This window comes from Spermophilus citellus (genome assembly GCF_964194105.1).
Source record: "Spermophilus citellus genome assembly, chromosome: 13".
NCBI lineage: Eukaryota > Metazoa > Chordata > Mammalia > Rodentia > Sciuridae > Spermophilus > Spermophilus citellus.
Window position 1 is genome coordinate 101140622 of NC_138193.1, and position 17107 is coordinate 101157728.

The 17107-nt window shown below is 51.9% G+C and overlaps 1 protein-coding gene across 1 annotated transcript in view; it reads left to right on the forward strand.

Moving 5' to 3' along the window:
• Nucleotides 1-5582: 5582 nt before the first annotated feature.
• The window catches only part of HS1BP3 (HCLS1 binding protein 3), a 33142-nt gene continuing 21617 nt past the window's right edge, over nt 5583-17107 (forward strand). The window contains exons 1-4 of the mRNA XM_081264356.1: nt 5583-5713; nt 11002-11167; nt 14330-14537; nt 16619-16841. Coding sequence (XP_081120482.1) covers nt 5682-5713; nt 11002-11167; nt 14330-14537; nt 16619-16841 — 629 coding nt within the window. The 5' untranslated portion in view covers nt 5583-5681. The remainder of the gene's footprint in view (nt 5714-11001; nt 11168-14329; nt 14538-16618; nt 16842-17107) is intronic.

Here is a 17107-nt window from a genome sequence, read left to right on the forward strand (position 1 = left end):
GGGCTCTGGGCATGCTGCACCCCACACTGGACACCATTTCCTTCTTTATGTCACAGCAGGTCATTGCAGGCCAGAGGTGCCAGCCAGCACTCTGGGGGAGAGAGCACTACAGAGCAGAGTAGGAATTGAGATCCTCAGTCTTCCCGCCGCTGGTGTCTGTCTTCCCGCCACACCCCTCTCCCTGAGCTCTGCAGTTAGCAGCAGTCAACCCCAAATTTTGGACTTTACTATGCAAAGAAATGAAGCTCTGTGTCCCGTGTCTCTTGTCTCCCCCTCCCCAGACCTTGTGCTACTCAACATTAACGATGTGCAAAGATTGACAAAACAGGCTTCCAAACGGCACTTGTACCCCAAGCCTTCCTCCCAGCATCTCAGAGGCCACCCTGCTCCTCTCTGCACACATGTGCAGCCTTCTCCTCGTGTACATGTTGTTTAAGGACTATGTAAATCCATCATGGTATCCGCACCCATAAAATTATGGTCTGGGAGGTAATTGAACATGGAAAGACATTCACAGGTTAATAAATTTAAAAAGAAGTTATAAAATAGCATATCCACTAAGATTCATTATTCTTTAAAAGAAGAGATACATCATACGTACAGGCAGAGAAAAACTGTCAGGATGGAAGTAACGACAGAATGTTAATGGCCATTGAGAGGTGATCTATCTCTCTAACTAGTTTCTAGATTTTCGACCATGAGCATGGATTCTTCCTCTATCATTTCAAAGCCTCTGTTTATCTCCTGGGCTCCGAGTGCAGCTTGTGGAAGTGGGTGCCTGGCTCCCGTGTTCCCCTCTCCTTTCCAGTCTCCTCCTGACCCACAGGGACTCCAACCTCCTCCAGGCCAGAGGAGACTCTTCTCTCTGATAAAGGTTCTTAGCTTAACCAGCCTTTAGTTAGGACCCAGAACCACCTCCTATGCCCATCTGTGTACTTCTTTGTAAAACCCAACGTGTGTGTTAGGTTTTTGTCACTATGACCAAAATACCTGACAAGAACAACGTAGAGGAGACAGACTTTATTTGGGCTCACAATTTCAGAGTTTCGTTCCATGGTCTGCTGACTCCATGGCTCTGGAGCCGATCTGAGGCGGAACATCATGGTGGAGGGCCCTGGCAGAGGGAAGCTGCTCTGTTCAAAATGGCCAGGAAGTAGAGGGGAAGGGAGGGGACGCGGCTCCAGTGACCCACATCCTCTAGGCACAGCCCATCTGCCGACCCTTGCCCTCCTCTACAGCAGTCCTTTCAAATTATTAATCCACCAATGGATAGTCCACTGATTAGGTCACAGCTCTCATGATCTAGTCATTTCACCCTGAACATTCCTGCATTAGCACAGGAGATTTGGGGGGTGGGGGGTGGGGGAGCACCTACCGTCCAAACCATAACACCCAGTTTTAGCAAGATCCCTGTTAAGAGAGTTTAGCAAGAACCTCCACTTTCCACATCTAACCAGGTTCCTGCTAAGTCATGTCTCGTCACCCAGCTGGTTTTCAGCAAGAATCCTGTCAATTTGGTTTAATCAGGATCCCCTGAACTTCTGATGTTTCTTGGTATTTTCCATCCACTGCTCCCACCCTGTTAGTTGGCTATAACTCCTCCCCCATGCTGTATGAGGAGTGGAGTTCAGTTCTGTATTATGGTCCCCGTCTCTCATGCAATAGTCCAGAATAAAGTCTGTCTGACCACTCTAACTACGACCCAACTGCATTTCCTTCGGTACCTTCTTACCTTCCTTGATGGACTGAGCATTTGCCGTTGCTAATCACGCCCCGGTCCGCCTCCTGAAACATGCTTTTCCCTTTGTTCTGTGAGTCCATTAAATTTTTGCATAGCACAGAAGGCCCTTCCATCACAGGCTTCTGATGGCCTCTGCCACTTGCTCTCCCAGTGACCCCCTGTAGGCCTCCTCCCCAGGTCCCCAAAATGTTCTGTCTCTCTCAAGACACCTGGTTTTGCACCACTGCCTATAACACACTTTATCTCTTCTCTTCCTCCTCCTCAATCATCCCTACCCCACAGGAAGCAGTTTTTATGCCAGGTGTTATAAAAGTACTTCACAACTGTATCAACAAGGAATCCACTACAGGAAATCCTGCTTAGAGTGTTTAGATACTCATGTAAGAAGTCTAGAGAAAGAGTCCAGGTCTGATATGCTAGTTCATATGCCATCAGGTTCTAGGCTCTTCTATCCTCAATGTGTAAACTCCAAACTCATGTTTGTGCCTCATGCTCCCAAGATGGCTGCTTTGTATCCAGCATTAATCCTCTTTCCAGGGAGAAGAGAGGAAAGGGACAAAGAGTTTTCTCCTAGCAAGATAAACCTTCCACAGGGACTTCTACGTACATACCGGAGATGTATCAGATGGCCTTTTCTAATCACAAAGGGAATGTGTTTTACCTTTCCAGCATCTACGGCTATAAAAGCAAGAGGAAGGAGGCCAACTATAGGTAGCTTTTGCATAGCTGATCGACACTGCCTGCCACGTACTTCACCTCATTTCAATCACATTGGATCTCACTTAATTTGCAGCAATGATATGAATTAAAAGTTTCTGTTGTACCCAAATCTTTAAGAAGAAAACCAAGGTTCAAAGAGAGAACACCCACTTTTCATGACTGGCATTTAACACTACCGCCTGCTGGAAGAATTCCACGTGTACTCCAAACCTAGGTTACTATGTGCCCTCCATCTTCATAGGGCACCCACAGTCCCCTGGGTCTGCTTCTCTGTTGAAATCTCCAACTGTCCCTGAGTCATCTAAGAGCGCCCCTAGATAAGCCTCTAATTCTTTCTGCAGCCCCCAGGCCTGGCATGAGTAACGGCTGAGTGACAGGCAGGGTGGTGGCACTGGTCCGTGTGGAGGTGCTTAGATCCCTAGAACCTCTCAAGCATCACATTAGGGAACAGAAATAAATCAGCAGACTCCAAGAAGACCCACCACACGTTAAACAAGGACAATGTCAGTGCTTGGCATGGCCAGAGTTCAGATCACCACTACTGTGGTTATCTCTACTGACCACACTGACTCTGAGGCCAGTGACTTCCCCTGGTGGAGACAAGTGGGGAGCATTCCTCCCAGGGCAGTGGGAAAGAGAGGAAGAGGAAATCTTTTGCAATGTGGTTTGTGTTATCACAACTGCAGCCATGGAAGGGCCTTCTCGAGTCAAGCAGGAAGCAGAAAATATCAGATTTAGAGCCCACATTCCATGCATTGTAGACAATTATGGACTGGAGCCACTCAGGGACAGGCAGGACCCACGGAGGCAGAAAATGGGATTGCTATCAGGGATGGGGTCACTTTCATGGGAAGACTTGTATTCTTGGCAGGCACCAGTGTGCGTAGGCCCCCGTCCTGCACACTTGGCAAACTCAGACCAGACCAGGGGTGAGTCCCCTCCTTTATTCACAAGGCATTGATGATGGACATGCTACCAGCTGCACATCCATGGGGAGTCCCCTCCTTTGCAGTCTCTACCTCTGCTTTCCTAGACCCTTCTGAACTTTCTCTTTATGGATTCTCACTAAGTGGGCTCATCCCAACCCCAGACTCCTTTCTACCCAGGACCCCCACATCAGAACCTCCAGCCCTGCTCTGCCTCCTGAGGCCTATACCCATAAACTCAATCACTTCCACATTGCCAGACCCTCAAACACCACTTGTCCAAAACAGACTCATCATCTACCATAATTATGTTCCTTGGGCAAGTGCCCTGCCCAGAGAATGACACCACTGTCCAGCCATTCCCAGGAAGCAAACCATAGTGCATCTCTACTCCTCTGGCTCCTATCCATTTAATTTTCTGGTCTTGACCAACTCCATCTTCTAGGTTTCTCCAGAACCTGTCCCCTCTTCTCCTCCTGAGCAGCCCTCACCCTAGCTCATGCCATCACTATCTTCAGTCTGGATTGTTCTACAGCTCTTCTTATCTTCTCACCTTGAGCATAACATGCTCCAAGTCACCACCCTTAGCTTAGCTGGCCAGACTACTCCTATGTCTGCCACCCTCAGATGGCTTTGTGTTGGCCTCGGGATCCATGCAGAGCCTCAAACCTGGTGCACCAGGCTCTCCAGGCCCCAGCCTCTTCTTGCCGCCTCTGCTCATTCCCTAACACATTCTTTCTTATCTCTAGGGCTTTGTAGATAACCCTACACAAGCCCTGCCATTTTTATTTCTTCTTGGATTTTGCTCCTTTAGAAAGCCTTTTCTGATCCTTTTCCTTCCCAAGGAAAGAAGGCAAAGAAGCCCTGTGAAGCCAGAAAATGTGTCTTATTCACTGCAGATTCTCAGTCCCCAGCACATCATGTGTCTTGGGTAAACATGCAGTGGTGATTGCTGCACTGTGGGCACCACACCCAGATTCCCAGAATGCTAAGCCCAGGCTGTTTTCTACCAAGCCCCAAGCTCCCTTCCTCTAAAAGAGGGTGTGTCATTTTAAATAAGACATGGAGGCAATTCGCTGCCACGAAACTACCTTGCAGACAGGCCAATGAGCAGACAGCAGGCTGTGGCTCCCCAGCCTCTAGCCTCTTCCCTGCAGCCTCACCGGTCCCCCTCAGAACTCTTATTTACTTGACCATCCTTCTCTCCATTATTGCTATCTTGTCTGTTAACAAATCTGGGGAAAAAAAAAAACAGTAAGGCATTTGAACCCTTATTCAAAAGACACACTGGGAAAAGTCATTTTTTCAAAATGTTTTACTGTGGGATTTCTTTACTAAAGTACAGATAACATTGATGTTGACAGGATGGTAGTGGTCTGTCAGCTAGGTCAAGGACACCCGATGGTGAATTCTGGAATGGCTAAACCCCAGCTTCTGTGACTTTTGTACCTGCAACAGGATAAGGGCCTCGGTTTGCACTTTACCCCTGAGCCTGCTTCCAGAATTAGCCATTCTCTTCCTGGGCCACTTTGGCAGGTAACAGGACTTCTGCTTCTCAGGAGAGGTGAATCTACCCCAGTATGTCTGTTCCCTTCTGCAGGCCACCTAAGCCACCTTCTGAGGAAAACTGTTCCTGGTACCCCATTGCCCCGGCCCCCAGCTGGGGACCTAAAGGCAGCCATGAGAGTCAGGCTACGGGTTCCCCAGGCTCCGCTAACCCCCAGACAGTGTCTCTCTGAAGCTCCTCAGTGCGACAGAGTGCCTGTGGGTACAGGGTGTGAGCCGGCAGTAGGAGGAAGAGCGCCTCCAGGACAGGGAGGGAAAGGGAAGAGGCAGCAGGCCTGTGACACACCCACCGTGGTGTTGGCTCTGCAGTCGTCCCCCTCCCCCCCCCCGCCCCGGGTCTCCACAGCGGGACGTCCCAGCCCAGTAGATTTCTGTTGACTGGTTCAATGAATACCTAACACCAGGAGGGAAAAAGAGGGGCCAGCAGTAGAAACAGCAGTCCCGTCTCTTCAGGGGCTAAGCATTAGCGCCACACAATGCACCGATCAAATGTCACCACGCCAGGCCCTGGGATAAGTGTTTCTAGGTGGTTGCAGGACCCGGGAGTCAGAGTCGCAGGGTAGATCGCTTCGGGCCCCGGGCCACGGAGGCTCCACCGAACTTGGCCACGGCCGCCAGGGGGCAGCGGAGAGGCGGCGCGGCGCCGGGAGCGCGGAGCGGGGACGCAGCGACGTCGGCGCCGCCGGATCGCGTGATCGCGCGCCCGCCCGCCCGCAGCCGCCGCAGTCATGCAGTCCCCGGCGGTGCTCGTCACCTCCAGGTGAGCCAGACTCCGTCCCGCGCCTCCCGCAGAGCCCAGCCGGGTGCGCGGGGCGGAGGGGCAGGCGCAGGCCGCCACCGCGGCGCCCCGGGCGGTTCCTGCAGGCCCAGCCGCCGCGCGTGAGAGGTGGCGTGCTATCGAGTGTCTCCTTTTTGCAGATGAGGAAACTGAGGCACCCAGTGGGTAAAGAATTCACCCAAGACCCAGAGGAAGGCCGGCGCCCTGCCGGTCCGTGCAGGCTCCCCAGAGGAGCTCCCCTTTTCTTCCCACTTGGGTTCTTTTCTTTGGGGCCTGAAGATCGAGTTCCCCACTTTCCGGCGCTCCCTGCGGGCCAGGTTGGGCTTGGACACCGGGCCCTACTGGACAGACCCGCACCAGGTGGCAGGTGCTGGGACAGCTGTGCGTGCCGGTTGCCATGGAACGCTCTAACCCGGTGGAAGAGACTAGGAGCAGCTGCCAAGGAGGGAGCTCAGGGTGAAGTTGCAACAGAGGCCTCTGATGAGTCCACCCTGGGTCAGACCTAGAGGACCCGCCAGGATAGATCCTGGAAAGACTGGGAGGAACGTGGTTTTACTCTTTCCCCCCTTTAAAGAGCCGCAGTGATGCACTTGGGGATTTTCATATATACCACACCTGTGCTGTAACACAAAATCTTGGGCTAAGAGAGCAGTTTGTCATGTACATGAATGTGTGGCCCAATCCAAACGTTAACATTCCAGCTGTAACCCAAGCTACCCGTGACTTCAAGTCTGAAAAGAATAGAATTCTTTCTGTGAGCCTTGGGGTTGGAACCCGTTGGTCTCTGCTTGGTAGTGAGGCTGCAGGTTGCATCTAGGTTGGCAGAAGAGGTTGCCCTATTGCCTAGAAAGTCTCCTCTTTCTGAGTCTCAGTTTCCTTTTCTGCAAATTGGAGAAACAGGTAAGAGCACATCAGCAGATTCCTTGAGTTGCACTGTGTAGACTTATAGAGTGTGACTTTGGGGCTGGGTACTTGGGAAGGGAGCTTTCCTCACTGCCTACTCTCCACTCCCCACACACATGGTGTGTTAACAGGCATGAGGTGCTGCTGATGGAGAATCCTGCTCATTCCCTCCTTCCAGCAGGTACCGGCAGGCCCAAAGAACTTGCCTGCAGAATATGTCCAAATGCCTTAGTCCAGCAATGAAGGTGGCCTTTCCCTTGGGGGCAGCTCATGTTCCCAGCCCAGCTTCCCCCCACCACCATCTCCACGTGCATCCTTGCATTAATTCAGCCAGTAGGTGCTGGGGGCCTGTCCTGTGTCGGGGACCTGTCCAGATTCTAGGATACAGTGGTGAACAGAACAAGGTCCTGCCCATGGTTCTTTAGTGGGGGCAGGTGAACCACAGGCAGATACAGAATATGGCAGCGATGAGACGTGCCTGGGAAGGGAAATAAAATGATGGGGTAGACAGCGATAGGAATGAATGCTCTTTTATTTGGTGTGGTCAAATGCCATCTTTCTGATAGACACAGCTGGGTAGGTCTCAGCTAGGCTCTCGGAGTGAAAGAGCTATAGGAAAGAAATCTTGACAAAGTGGGTACTCAGGCAGAGAGGACGGAGGAGCCAGTCTTGTGAGGCCAGTGTGGCTGGAGTGCAGGGAGCAGGTGATGTGATGAACAGGTGGGTGGAAAGGCCAGGGACTTCACTCTGAGCTTGATAGGATGCAAGTGTGAGCTGACCTGGTTCACAGGGATCCCATGGCTGCTGTGCTGATGTGGTCTGCAGAGCCTTCAGTGGGCAGCTGCAGAACAGCATTAGCATCCGCTGCAGTTTCCCCAAGAATGCATGGAGAGCAGGTGCTGGGTTGGTCCAGCATGTTGGGGTGGAGACGTGTAGATTCTGGATGTGTCGAGGAGATTGTTTCAGGTTTGCTGATGATTCAGTGTGTGGTGTGAGGAGGACAAGAATGAGGAGGCAAGACCAGCTGCAAACCTTTTGTCCTCAGATGCCGAGAGAATGAGGTTGCTGTTTACTGGATGGGAAGACCTCAGGGGCAGGTTTAGGGGTAGAGGGAATCAGCACTTGCCTGGCAGGTTAATTTTGAGGAGCTTGTTGACAGTCAAGTGAAGATGTCAGGAAGGTGGTTGGAAGGAGGATGGCCTTGAAAGGAGAGTTTGGATTGTAGAAAGGAATTGGATGTCATTGCTCTGAATGGTATTTAAAGCCTTGAACCTAGTCACATCGCCTTGGGAGGGTACCTTGGGAAGAAGGAGGTCTAAGGAGGGCACTGTGGAACCATCCAGTTGAAGTGAGAACTCACCTTCAAATATAACAGCACTGAGGTCACAAGTGATGTGGGCAAGGGCAGTTCAGGTGGACATCATGAGGACAACATTTCTGTTGGAATTGGTTCAAGGTAAACAGGAGAGGGAATATAAGTCACTCTCTTGAGTTTGGCTGGAAAGGGGAGAGAGAGCTGGAGGGAGAATAAAGCGGGGTCAAAGGACAACTTTTGTTATAGGGGAAGCAAGAGTATGGCTGCCTGCCAAGCAGATGATCCCATAAGGAGAGAGCATTGTGGTGCAGAAAAGAGGGCCAAGTGCAGAAGCCGCATTCCTGAGTAGGTGTGGGCCAGGTCCACAGCCCGTGGAGAGGCCTGTCTTAGGAGGAGCTGCCAGGTTGGCCATTGCCCCAAGAGGGAGCAGGCCCAGTGGTGGGTCTTCTGATTGCTTCATTTCCTCAGTGTAGTAGGAAACAGCAAGCGTCATCAGGGGGTAGTGGGTGTTGGGGGTTTGCTCAGAAGGAGGATTTAGGCGTAATGTCTTGCTATTCAAGGGCTGGTCCCTGGAGCAGCAGCACAGAGCAGCATTAGCATCAGCTGGAGTTCACCCTAGGGGCTTGGACTCAGAATTGGCATGTTAAGACCATCGCCAGGGGCCTTACAGGCATATTCCAATTTGAGCAGCTTGGTCTAGGATGCAGGGGGGCACATTATGTCTGTGGGCCATGTCCTGCTCACACTTGCTTTTGTGACTTAGGGTTCTATGAGAACACATTCTCTTTGTGAAGGTGTGGTCTATAGCTACTTTCATGCTCCAAAGGCAGAGTTGAACAACTACAGCTGAGATCAAGGGGCCTAAAAAGCCTGAAATATTTCCTGCCTGGTCTATATAAAGAAAGTTTTCCTTGGGGCATAGGAATGGAGAGTGAGTGAATTACGCCCAGGTGCATCAGGCTCTCAACAAGGGAAGATCTCCGGCCCATCCCAGGCTCCTGAGTCAGCAACCTGTACATGCCTATCTCACGAGTTCTCAGGTGATGCCGATGCTGGTCCAGGAACCACACTTTGAGAACTTACATATAAGGTGAGGTAGGATTACCAGAGCCACTGCTGCAGCTTGAAGTTAGTGGCCATGAGTTTCAAGCAGGACTAGGCAGTATGTTTGTGCCAATCACGTTGAGCTTCCAGGGCACCGGGGCAAAGGAGTCAGACAACTAGAAAACTGGAAACATGGTCTTTTTCTAGGCCAGGTCAGCCCTAGGTGAGAAGGCAGGGGAGCCGAGGCCTGGGGCGAAGGGATTCCAGCAGTGGAGTGGGAAGCTCAGCCAGTGAGGGCCAGGCATCCTGGTGCTCTCAGACCTGGGACACTTCCAGGGAGCCCAGCCCACGGGAGATTCTGGCATTTGGGGGACTAGAGGGCAGGGAGGGGAGATGAGATTTGTCCTGAGGTCCCCTCCAGTCTTCTTTCTAGCTGTGAGACCCTCCCCTTTGTCCCTCCCATCCACCTGTGCTTCCTTTTCATCATGATCCTAAGGAAATGGTGCCTCATTTCTTCATTATGCCCCAAGAGGCCACGGAGGCTCTAGTACGACTCTCAGGATTGAACCCTGGCCCTGCCTGGACCCACCAAGAGCTCACACGCCCCTCCCTTGGTTCCCATTTCCCTGTCTTGAAGGTGTATTTGAGCAGTCACACTACTGTGGGGCCATGGGAGGTGGAAGTGACTTAGCACAGTTCACCTGCTGGGGGTCTCGCTGCTGTTGTCCCACTCACCTTAGCCTCCAGTCTCCTTTCCTTCCTGTCCTGTGACAGTAGCAGAGAGATGCCACGAGCACACATAGTCTGCTCAGCGTCAGGCAGAGGACACCGTGATTTGACCACTGGCAAAAGAAGGAGAGGGCTGATTGGTGGCCAGTTTTTCTCAGAGCATCCCTCTGCCTTCACTGCACTTTGACACCTCCCCGGAGTCAGGTCAGCTGGGCCTTCAGGAGGGACTTGTGCTTATCCGTGTGCACAGCACATGAGTGTGTTCTTCATGTGTGCCCATCGGTATGGTCACTGGGTATGCACACACTACGAGCAGCATATCACAGTTGGTCTCCCAGTTGTTGATGGCTACCTCGTGTTGGTGAAAAGGCCAACATGTTTACCCTGTGGGGACGCAAGGAATCCATTTGGAACGAGTCCCAGGGGATGGATGTTTGATGGACTGGGGAGTAATTCCAGAAGTGAAGGGCAAGACCAAGCAGTTTAAGCTCCAGAAACCAGTCCAGGCCTGGAGCCGCAGCCTACATTCTGAAGGGCCTGCCTGGTGCACAGCAAGAGTGTACCTGCCAGAGGTGTTTGTGTGGGGTGCGTTTGTCTACACAGGTCTGTGACACAGGTCTGCAGGATGAGGAATGTCCTCATGTCTGTTCTCCCTTTGAGAGAACCCTCGTGGCTTCTTTGCTCCCAAACAGACCCTGGTGTCCCAATACCATTGAAAACTCTCCAAGAGCTGTAGTTTAGCTAGTTCCTTCTCAGCCTCCAGTGGGAGATCCTGGCTGTCCAGCTGTGGAGGTTGGCCTGGTCAGTGCCTCACTGGCCATCTTTAGCATCACTCTCATTCCCCAGCTCGGTAGGCATGGTAGCCACCCCCCTGCCTTCTCACTGATGGAAGAGGTATGAGTCTGTCCAGGTTCACAGACCCAGGCTCCTTCCCTGGTCTGCACAGAGCTCCAGGATGCCATCTGTTCAAGTTCAGCACATGCTGAGTGTGTCAGATGCTTAACTCTTCATGATTTTCTGTGAGCCTAATCCTTCCCTGTTTCCTGCTAGGAACAAATGTCTATACCAGAGGCAGGACCAGGCCTGGTCCTGGGAAGCAGACTGTGTGAGGAGTTGGTATGTGGCATGGCAGGTGGCCTGGAGCAGTGACTGCAGAAGGTGGCCAGCGGAGCAGCCAGGCCCCCAGGCCCCCCGGCCATTGCCAGGTCTGCCTGCATTTCAGTGGTGAAGAAGTAGCTAACTTAAACTGAACTTGGCTTGCCTTCTTTTCCTTTGGTAGGCAAGTCCAGAATGTCCACACGGGCCTTGACCTGACCGTGCCCCAGCACCAGGAGGTGCGGGGCAAGATGATGTCCGGCCATGTGGAGTACCAGATCTTGGTGGTGACTCGGCTGGCTGCATTCAAATCAGCCAAGCACAGGCCTGAGGATGTTGTCCAGTTCTTGGTAAGCAGGGGACCATAGCCAGAATGTTCCAAGGGTACCTAGAGTCAAGATGGGCAGAAACACCAGGGTGCAAGTAGAATCGGGGTGTGGGCACTTCTCCATCCAATTCTTGCTCTGGAGCTGGAGTGCCAGGCTATGTCACAGGTGGGCACAAGGGTGAATCAAAAGTGCACAGTCTAGGGAGACAAACTTGCACGTGTGTGGGCATCACTGTGAGGACAGAGTGGTGGGAGACATGGGGGGCTGTGAGAGTGGGGAGTGGGGTGGGGAGGGTTTCAGTCCTGCTTTGTCTGCACAGACCCAGGCTCCTTCCCTGGATGGTACAGGAAGCGCAAGCTTGGGCCATCGTTGGGCCTAAGATGCAGGTTTTAGATTCATCCACTTGGAGGTGAGGTTAAAAGTCTGGGAGTAGATGAAGTTGCATGGAGAACAGGAGAAGTGGAAGGTGCAGAGAAAGGCTGAGGAAGAGATCCTGGGGACCCCCACAGGTCAGGGAGAGTCAAGGAGAGGGAAAAGTCTACAGTCAAAACTGAAAGACTCTGGTGGGGTCATCAGAGCTAAGGGAAGAAAGTTTCAAGAAGGGGTGAATTCACATGTTCATTTGTTTATTCTTTACCCTTTGGTCTCTTATAAAAAGGGTCTGGACCTGGCAACCAGGAAAGATAGGCTACAGGATTTTAGGACAGGGTAAAATGAGCTAGAGCCCTGCAGTCCAGAGAGAAGCAACCTGCTGCAGACTTGCTCACAAGTTGGTTCTGAATCTCCTGGCAGCCAAGGAAAAAAGGGAAACAACGAATTTTATAGCTTTGAAGACCTATTTATAAAGACCAAATTCTAAGAGAAATATATGGCACAATCTTTCTTCAAGGAACATTCAGTAACATCATGAGAAGAGCCTAAAATAGCAGTGCTGTTTTTCGTGTGACTGCTGCTTAGACCCACTCTTGGTGAGAACCCAGGTAGAATGTGAACTGCTGGTTATGTCTGCATTGTTCCAAGAGTGACTCTGCTCTGCAGGGCTGTTTTCAGCTCCTGGTAATCACGCTTTATTCAGGATGGGGTTCAACACACCCATATCTTCAGGGACAAAAGCAGAAAGAGAGAACATTTTGAGATTGTGTTGCTGGACAGGAGGGAGCAGCTGCACTGTGGGAACCCTTGAGAGGCACCAGGTCATTGTGCTCTGTCCTGTGCTGCGGGCCCACCTCACATGCAGGGCGTATGTGAAGATGTCTGTAACAATTCCACATGCCACACCAGTGCTACTTTGTCCAGTGATGCTCATACCCTGCATGGTCCCAGAGCACATTGGCAGGTACTTCTCAGACATTTTGAAGTACCTGCAGAAGCAAAGCAGAACTCCTTTCCTCCCTGTGGGATGATCTGGGGTGGGGTGTAGCCCAAAATTGCATGCCCCAAACCTGAAATCTCTCTGGAGCTACATGATTTAGATAAAAGAATTAATGAGCATTCAGCATCTACTCCCTAAAAAGACACATTTTTTTTTTAAAGTATAGATATGTTTAATTGCTAACCATGAAGTAAAACCAGCCTTCAGGACTGGTAGGATGTTCAAGGGTTGGCAAACCCCTGTGTGTAAGCATGGTGCGGGCATGTGCACAGGTTCAGGGGCCGTGGGCTCTGTTACCATCTGCCCGGTGATGGCCTGTGCACGGGGTGCATCACGTACATGAGTTCTCGTCTCAGCTCCCTCTGCTCTCAGTTCCTCTCCCTTGTTCTCCTTTTGTGGTTGGGGCAGGTCACTGATGGCTATGGGCCTTTGATGGTCTGGGAGCTCATCCTTAGAACTCCCATCCTCTCATGCTCTCTAGATTGGTGGGTCCGTGGGCCCAGCCCACATGGAGGACTCGGGCCAGCAGGGGGCGCTCGGCCCCCACTGCTGCCTTCTCTGCCTTCTTGTCTGGAGTCACCAATTCCTCCAAACAATGTGGGTCAGGGCCAGTCACTCTTTGAGAGGATATTCTCAGGAAAGCTCTAGAACCAGATTTTTGTACTAACAGCTGCTGACACCTATCCCAGGTGACTCCCCACTTGGGAGGTTCTGAAACCCCCAGCCATCTCTGGTATTTAGAATCTTAAAACTAGGATGCTGAGTGACCCAGACATATCCAGTGCAGGGGACCACCAGACCTCCTGAGCCCAAGTGAATGGGATTGTCCCTGTCCCTTGCTTGCCAGCATGTTCCAGAGAGTGCTAAGGGGACAGGCCAAGGCTAGGGGTGCACATGCTACAGGCTCATCAGGGAGACAGTCCCAGCCTCTGGGAAGCACTGAGGAATCCAGCAATGTGGGGGCTGTTGGTAGAGGCTGTGGCATAGGACAGGTGACTTTTCTCGTAGCTCACACTTGACTGTACAGACTACAACAATGGCACCACACCCTCTATGCTGCAACGGTTCACCCGTATGAGACCTGAGCCAGCTGGAATATTCCATGTGGAGCAAACACACAGCAAGAGCTTGATAATTGAATGAGTAGATGATTAAGCTGCCTGGGAGTAATAGGGAGAGGCTGAGGAGGAAGAAGAGGTGGTCAACCTGGAGCCCTGCAGGACGCTGAGCACCACCCTCAGGGACTCAGATGGCACTTGGGACCACCTTCAGCAAGAGCTTCACTCAGGTCCTGGCAAGCTGAGAGGTCCTGATGGCGGTGCCGAGAACCTGTTTCAGCAGTGCCTGGTTCCACTGTGGCTTAGGATTGGCCCTGCTGGAAGGGAAGGCTGCTGCTGACGTACAAGAGACAGCCAACAAGAGATCTGTGCTGAGAAAAGGTGACTCATGGTGTTTCTGGGAGATTACCGGACAGTCTTCCAGCTGCTGAGATCACCAGCTAATGCAACAGAAAGCCCAGGATGAGGCGGAGGCAGTGGTCTCTTGCAGGCCGGGGAAGGGTCCCTGTATCAATTGTCTTTACTTAGACCTGCTGCAGTACCTGGAATCCCACCATGGCTGCAGCTTTCCTTTGGGCCTCTAGGATTTTCTTAAGGGACCAGAGCCTGAGGTGGGGAAGCTGTGGGAGAGCGACAGGCAGGCCTGCCCCAGGCGTACTCAGGCGCGCTCCTTTTGGGACTCTGGTTTGGGGGCAAGAAGACCTCTCCCCTCCTGCTCTTCACTCATGAAACTTCATGCTCCTCTCATTCCAGGTCTCCAAAAAGTACAGTGAAATTGAGGATTTTTACCAGAAACTGAGCAGTCGTTATCCAGAGGCTAACCTGCCACCACTGCCCAGAAAGGTGCTATTTGTTGGGGAATCTGACATCCGGGAAAGGACAGCCATGTTCAATGACATTCTGCGCTGCGTCTCGAAGGATGCCCAGCTGGCAGGCAGCCCAGAGCTGCTAGAGTTCTTAGGTACCTAAGGCTCTGTCCAACATTCCTGAAGTCCCCCTGGCCCAGAACCTGGCCTTGCTGCCTGGGCGGAGCAGGAACCAGTCCCCAGCTGCCCTCCCCAGCCTGGAAGCTTTGACCAGGCTGTTGAGGCGGGTAGACCTCACTGACATCTCACTGAATGGTGAACAAGAGAGCCAGCTCTTGAGGGACTGACCGCCAGGGTGCCGGATGAGCTCACACTGTGTGTTTCCCCTAGTGCGCCCCCCAAGGCTTCCTGGCCAGCTCCTCCCTGAACACCCCTATACATACACCCTCCACCTCCTGCCAGCCAGGCCTAGGGACTGTGACATAGAGGGTAAACTGTGCTTCCACAGCTAGGCTGGTGAGCAGGACCCTTGGGACACTACCTCTTTGCCTCTGCCCCCACAGAGAGGCTTGTGACCCAGCACCCTTGCCTTCAGCAAGGAGACCTTGAGCACTGTCAGTCTGTGCCCCAGCCCTTCGCTCTCCTTTTAGTTTTCTTATCTGTAAGGTGGGGAGGTGACCAGCTGACAAGTGGTCATGTGTTGAGTGGGCTAACACATACAGTACTTAGAACAGAGCCTACCAACCACACAGGAAGTGGTGGCTAAGATGATACCCCACCCCAGCACACCCTGTCAGCTCCCACCCCATGGCCTGAAGGCAGGAATTGTTCCCTGATCCCTGAGGACAGGGCAGGCCCACTGGGAGGGCTGGCCTCTTACCTGACTATCCCTCTTCAGGTCAGTGGCTTAACTACGGTACGTCTCCTAATTCCATAGGACACAAGGGAATTTTTCAAAAAAAGGTCGACAGTAAATAAACCAATTTTTAAAAAATAAGGGTCAGGGACAGAAGCAAAACCAGCAAGTGCACAGAAGGACTCAGACAAGACAGGGTCGCAGAACCCAGGTTTCTATTCTATTTCTGTGCCCTGCTCAAGGGTCTGGGGTTTTGCCTGCTCCATTTGCTCCAAAGCCAAAATCCTTTCTTCTCGCCTGGCCTGTATGAGGGGTGACTGCAGCTGGAGGAGAGGTTCAGGTGTCCCCACCCCTCTTATGGAGAGATAGGATAGGTGGTCCAATTCCCTTGCTGCCGTGCCTGGTTCCTCTTCTGTAAAATAATGTCTCACGGGGTTTGTGTATTCACATGTCAGATGCTTGTTACATGAAATTGAAGGGACATGGGCTTTTGGATGTCTAAAGAAAAGAGCAGAATATACAATATGATCATCACCACTCCTATATAGGCATTAAAAAATACTCTTTTTTTTTTTTTTTTTTTACCTACAGGGAGATATTTTAAAAAGTGAAGGCTCTGAAAGATAAACTACTCAGTCACTATTTAGATAGATACAAACAAAGTAGTCAGACCCACGCTTCTCAGACTCTCCGCAGGGGAGGACTAGCTTTTTTATTCCCAGCCTTCGCAGACGTGTACTTTCACAAATGCCACCCGCAGATGCTGCCGGGTGCCAACTTGCAGTGGATGTTTCAGGATGTTTGCTCTCCCTTTCTGAATGTCCCTCATCCTGGACACCTGTCTATGGGCCACACTTTGAGATCTAAATCAGATTGTAATGGAGTGATACTGTTTGTTCTGGAATCTTCTACATGCTCACTCTTTGTGCTCATCGAGGTCATAGTCTGATTGCTCCAGCTCTGTGAAGCCTCTCTGGTTGGATTGGCAGAGCCCCTTGCCATGTCCCACACTGCAAGATGGTTCTAGAACTATGCTATACACTGGCTGGTGGAACGTACCCCAGCCCAGGGGATGTGGGCTCAGCCAGTCCTGCCCTGCTGACAGGCTTTGGGCTATTCAGGAACCACCACCTTGGTCTTGCTCTGAAGCTCCCCCTGTGACTGTACCATGCCAGGCATCCCTGGAGAGCTGCAGTAGGCCCCTGATTGCCCCCCAGATGATTGCTGCCTCCCATCCACATAGACCCGTCATTCTGTTCAGACGGAACTTGGTTCCAGGGAGCTGTGGGATGCCCCAGGCCTCAGATCCTGGCATGAGGGAGTGCAGTGATCTCTAGCTCTGGGGTGGGCTTCAAGCTCCTGTTCTGCTTTCTCCCACAGGCACCAGATCCCCAGGGACTGGAGGTCTCGCCAGCAGAGATTCCTCTGTTCTAGATGACACAGCCAGTCAGCCAAGGGACGATGAGGAAGCTTTTGATTTCTTCAAGCAGCAGGACCTAGTGGCAGGTGAGGGCCCACCCATCCTGGCCCTTAAGGATGCAGAAAAGTCCTTGGAAGAGGAGGAGGAAGAGGAGGAGGCATTGGATCCGTTGGGCATTATGCGGTAAGTCTCCTGTTGTCAGAAGGACCCCCTTGGCTTGTTCTAGGCTTGGTGGAGACAGCCATTCCCTCCCTCTTTTCTGGAGTCTGAGAAGACCCTGAGCTTCCCAGGTCACTCACTCACAGGCTTGGGGGGCCACAGGGCCTTGGCCCAGTATGTTCCAGGGATCTGGCTCTCTGTTCACCTTTTTTCTTTTTTTCTTTCTTTTTATTTATACATGGCAGTTGAGTCAACTTTGACATATTTTTACAAACATGGAGTATATCTTA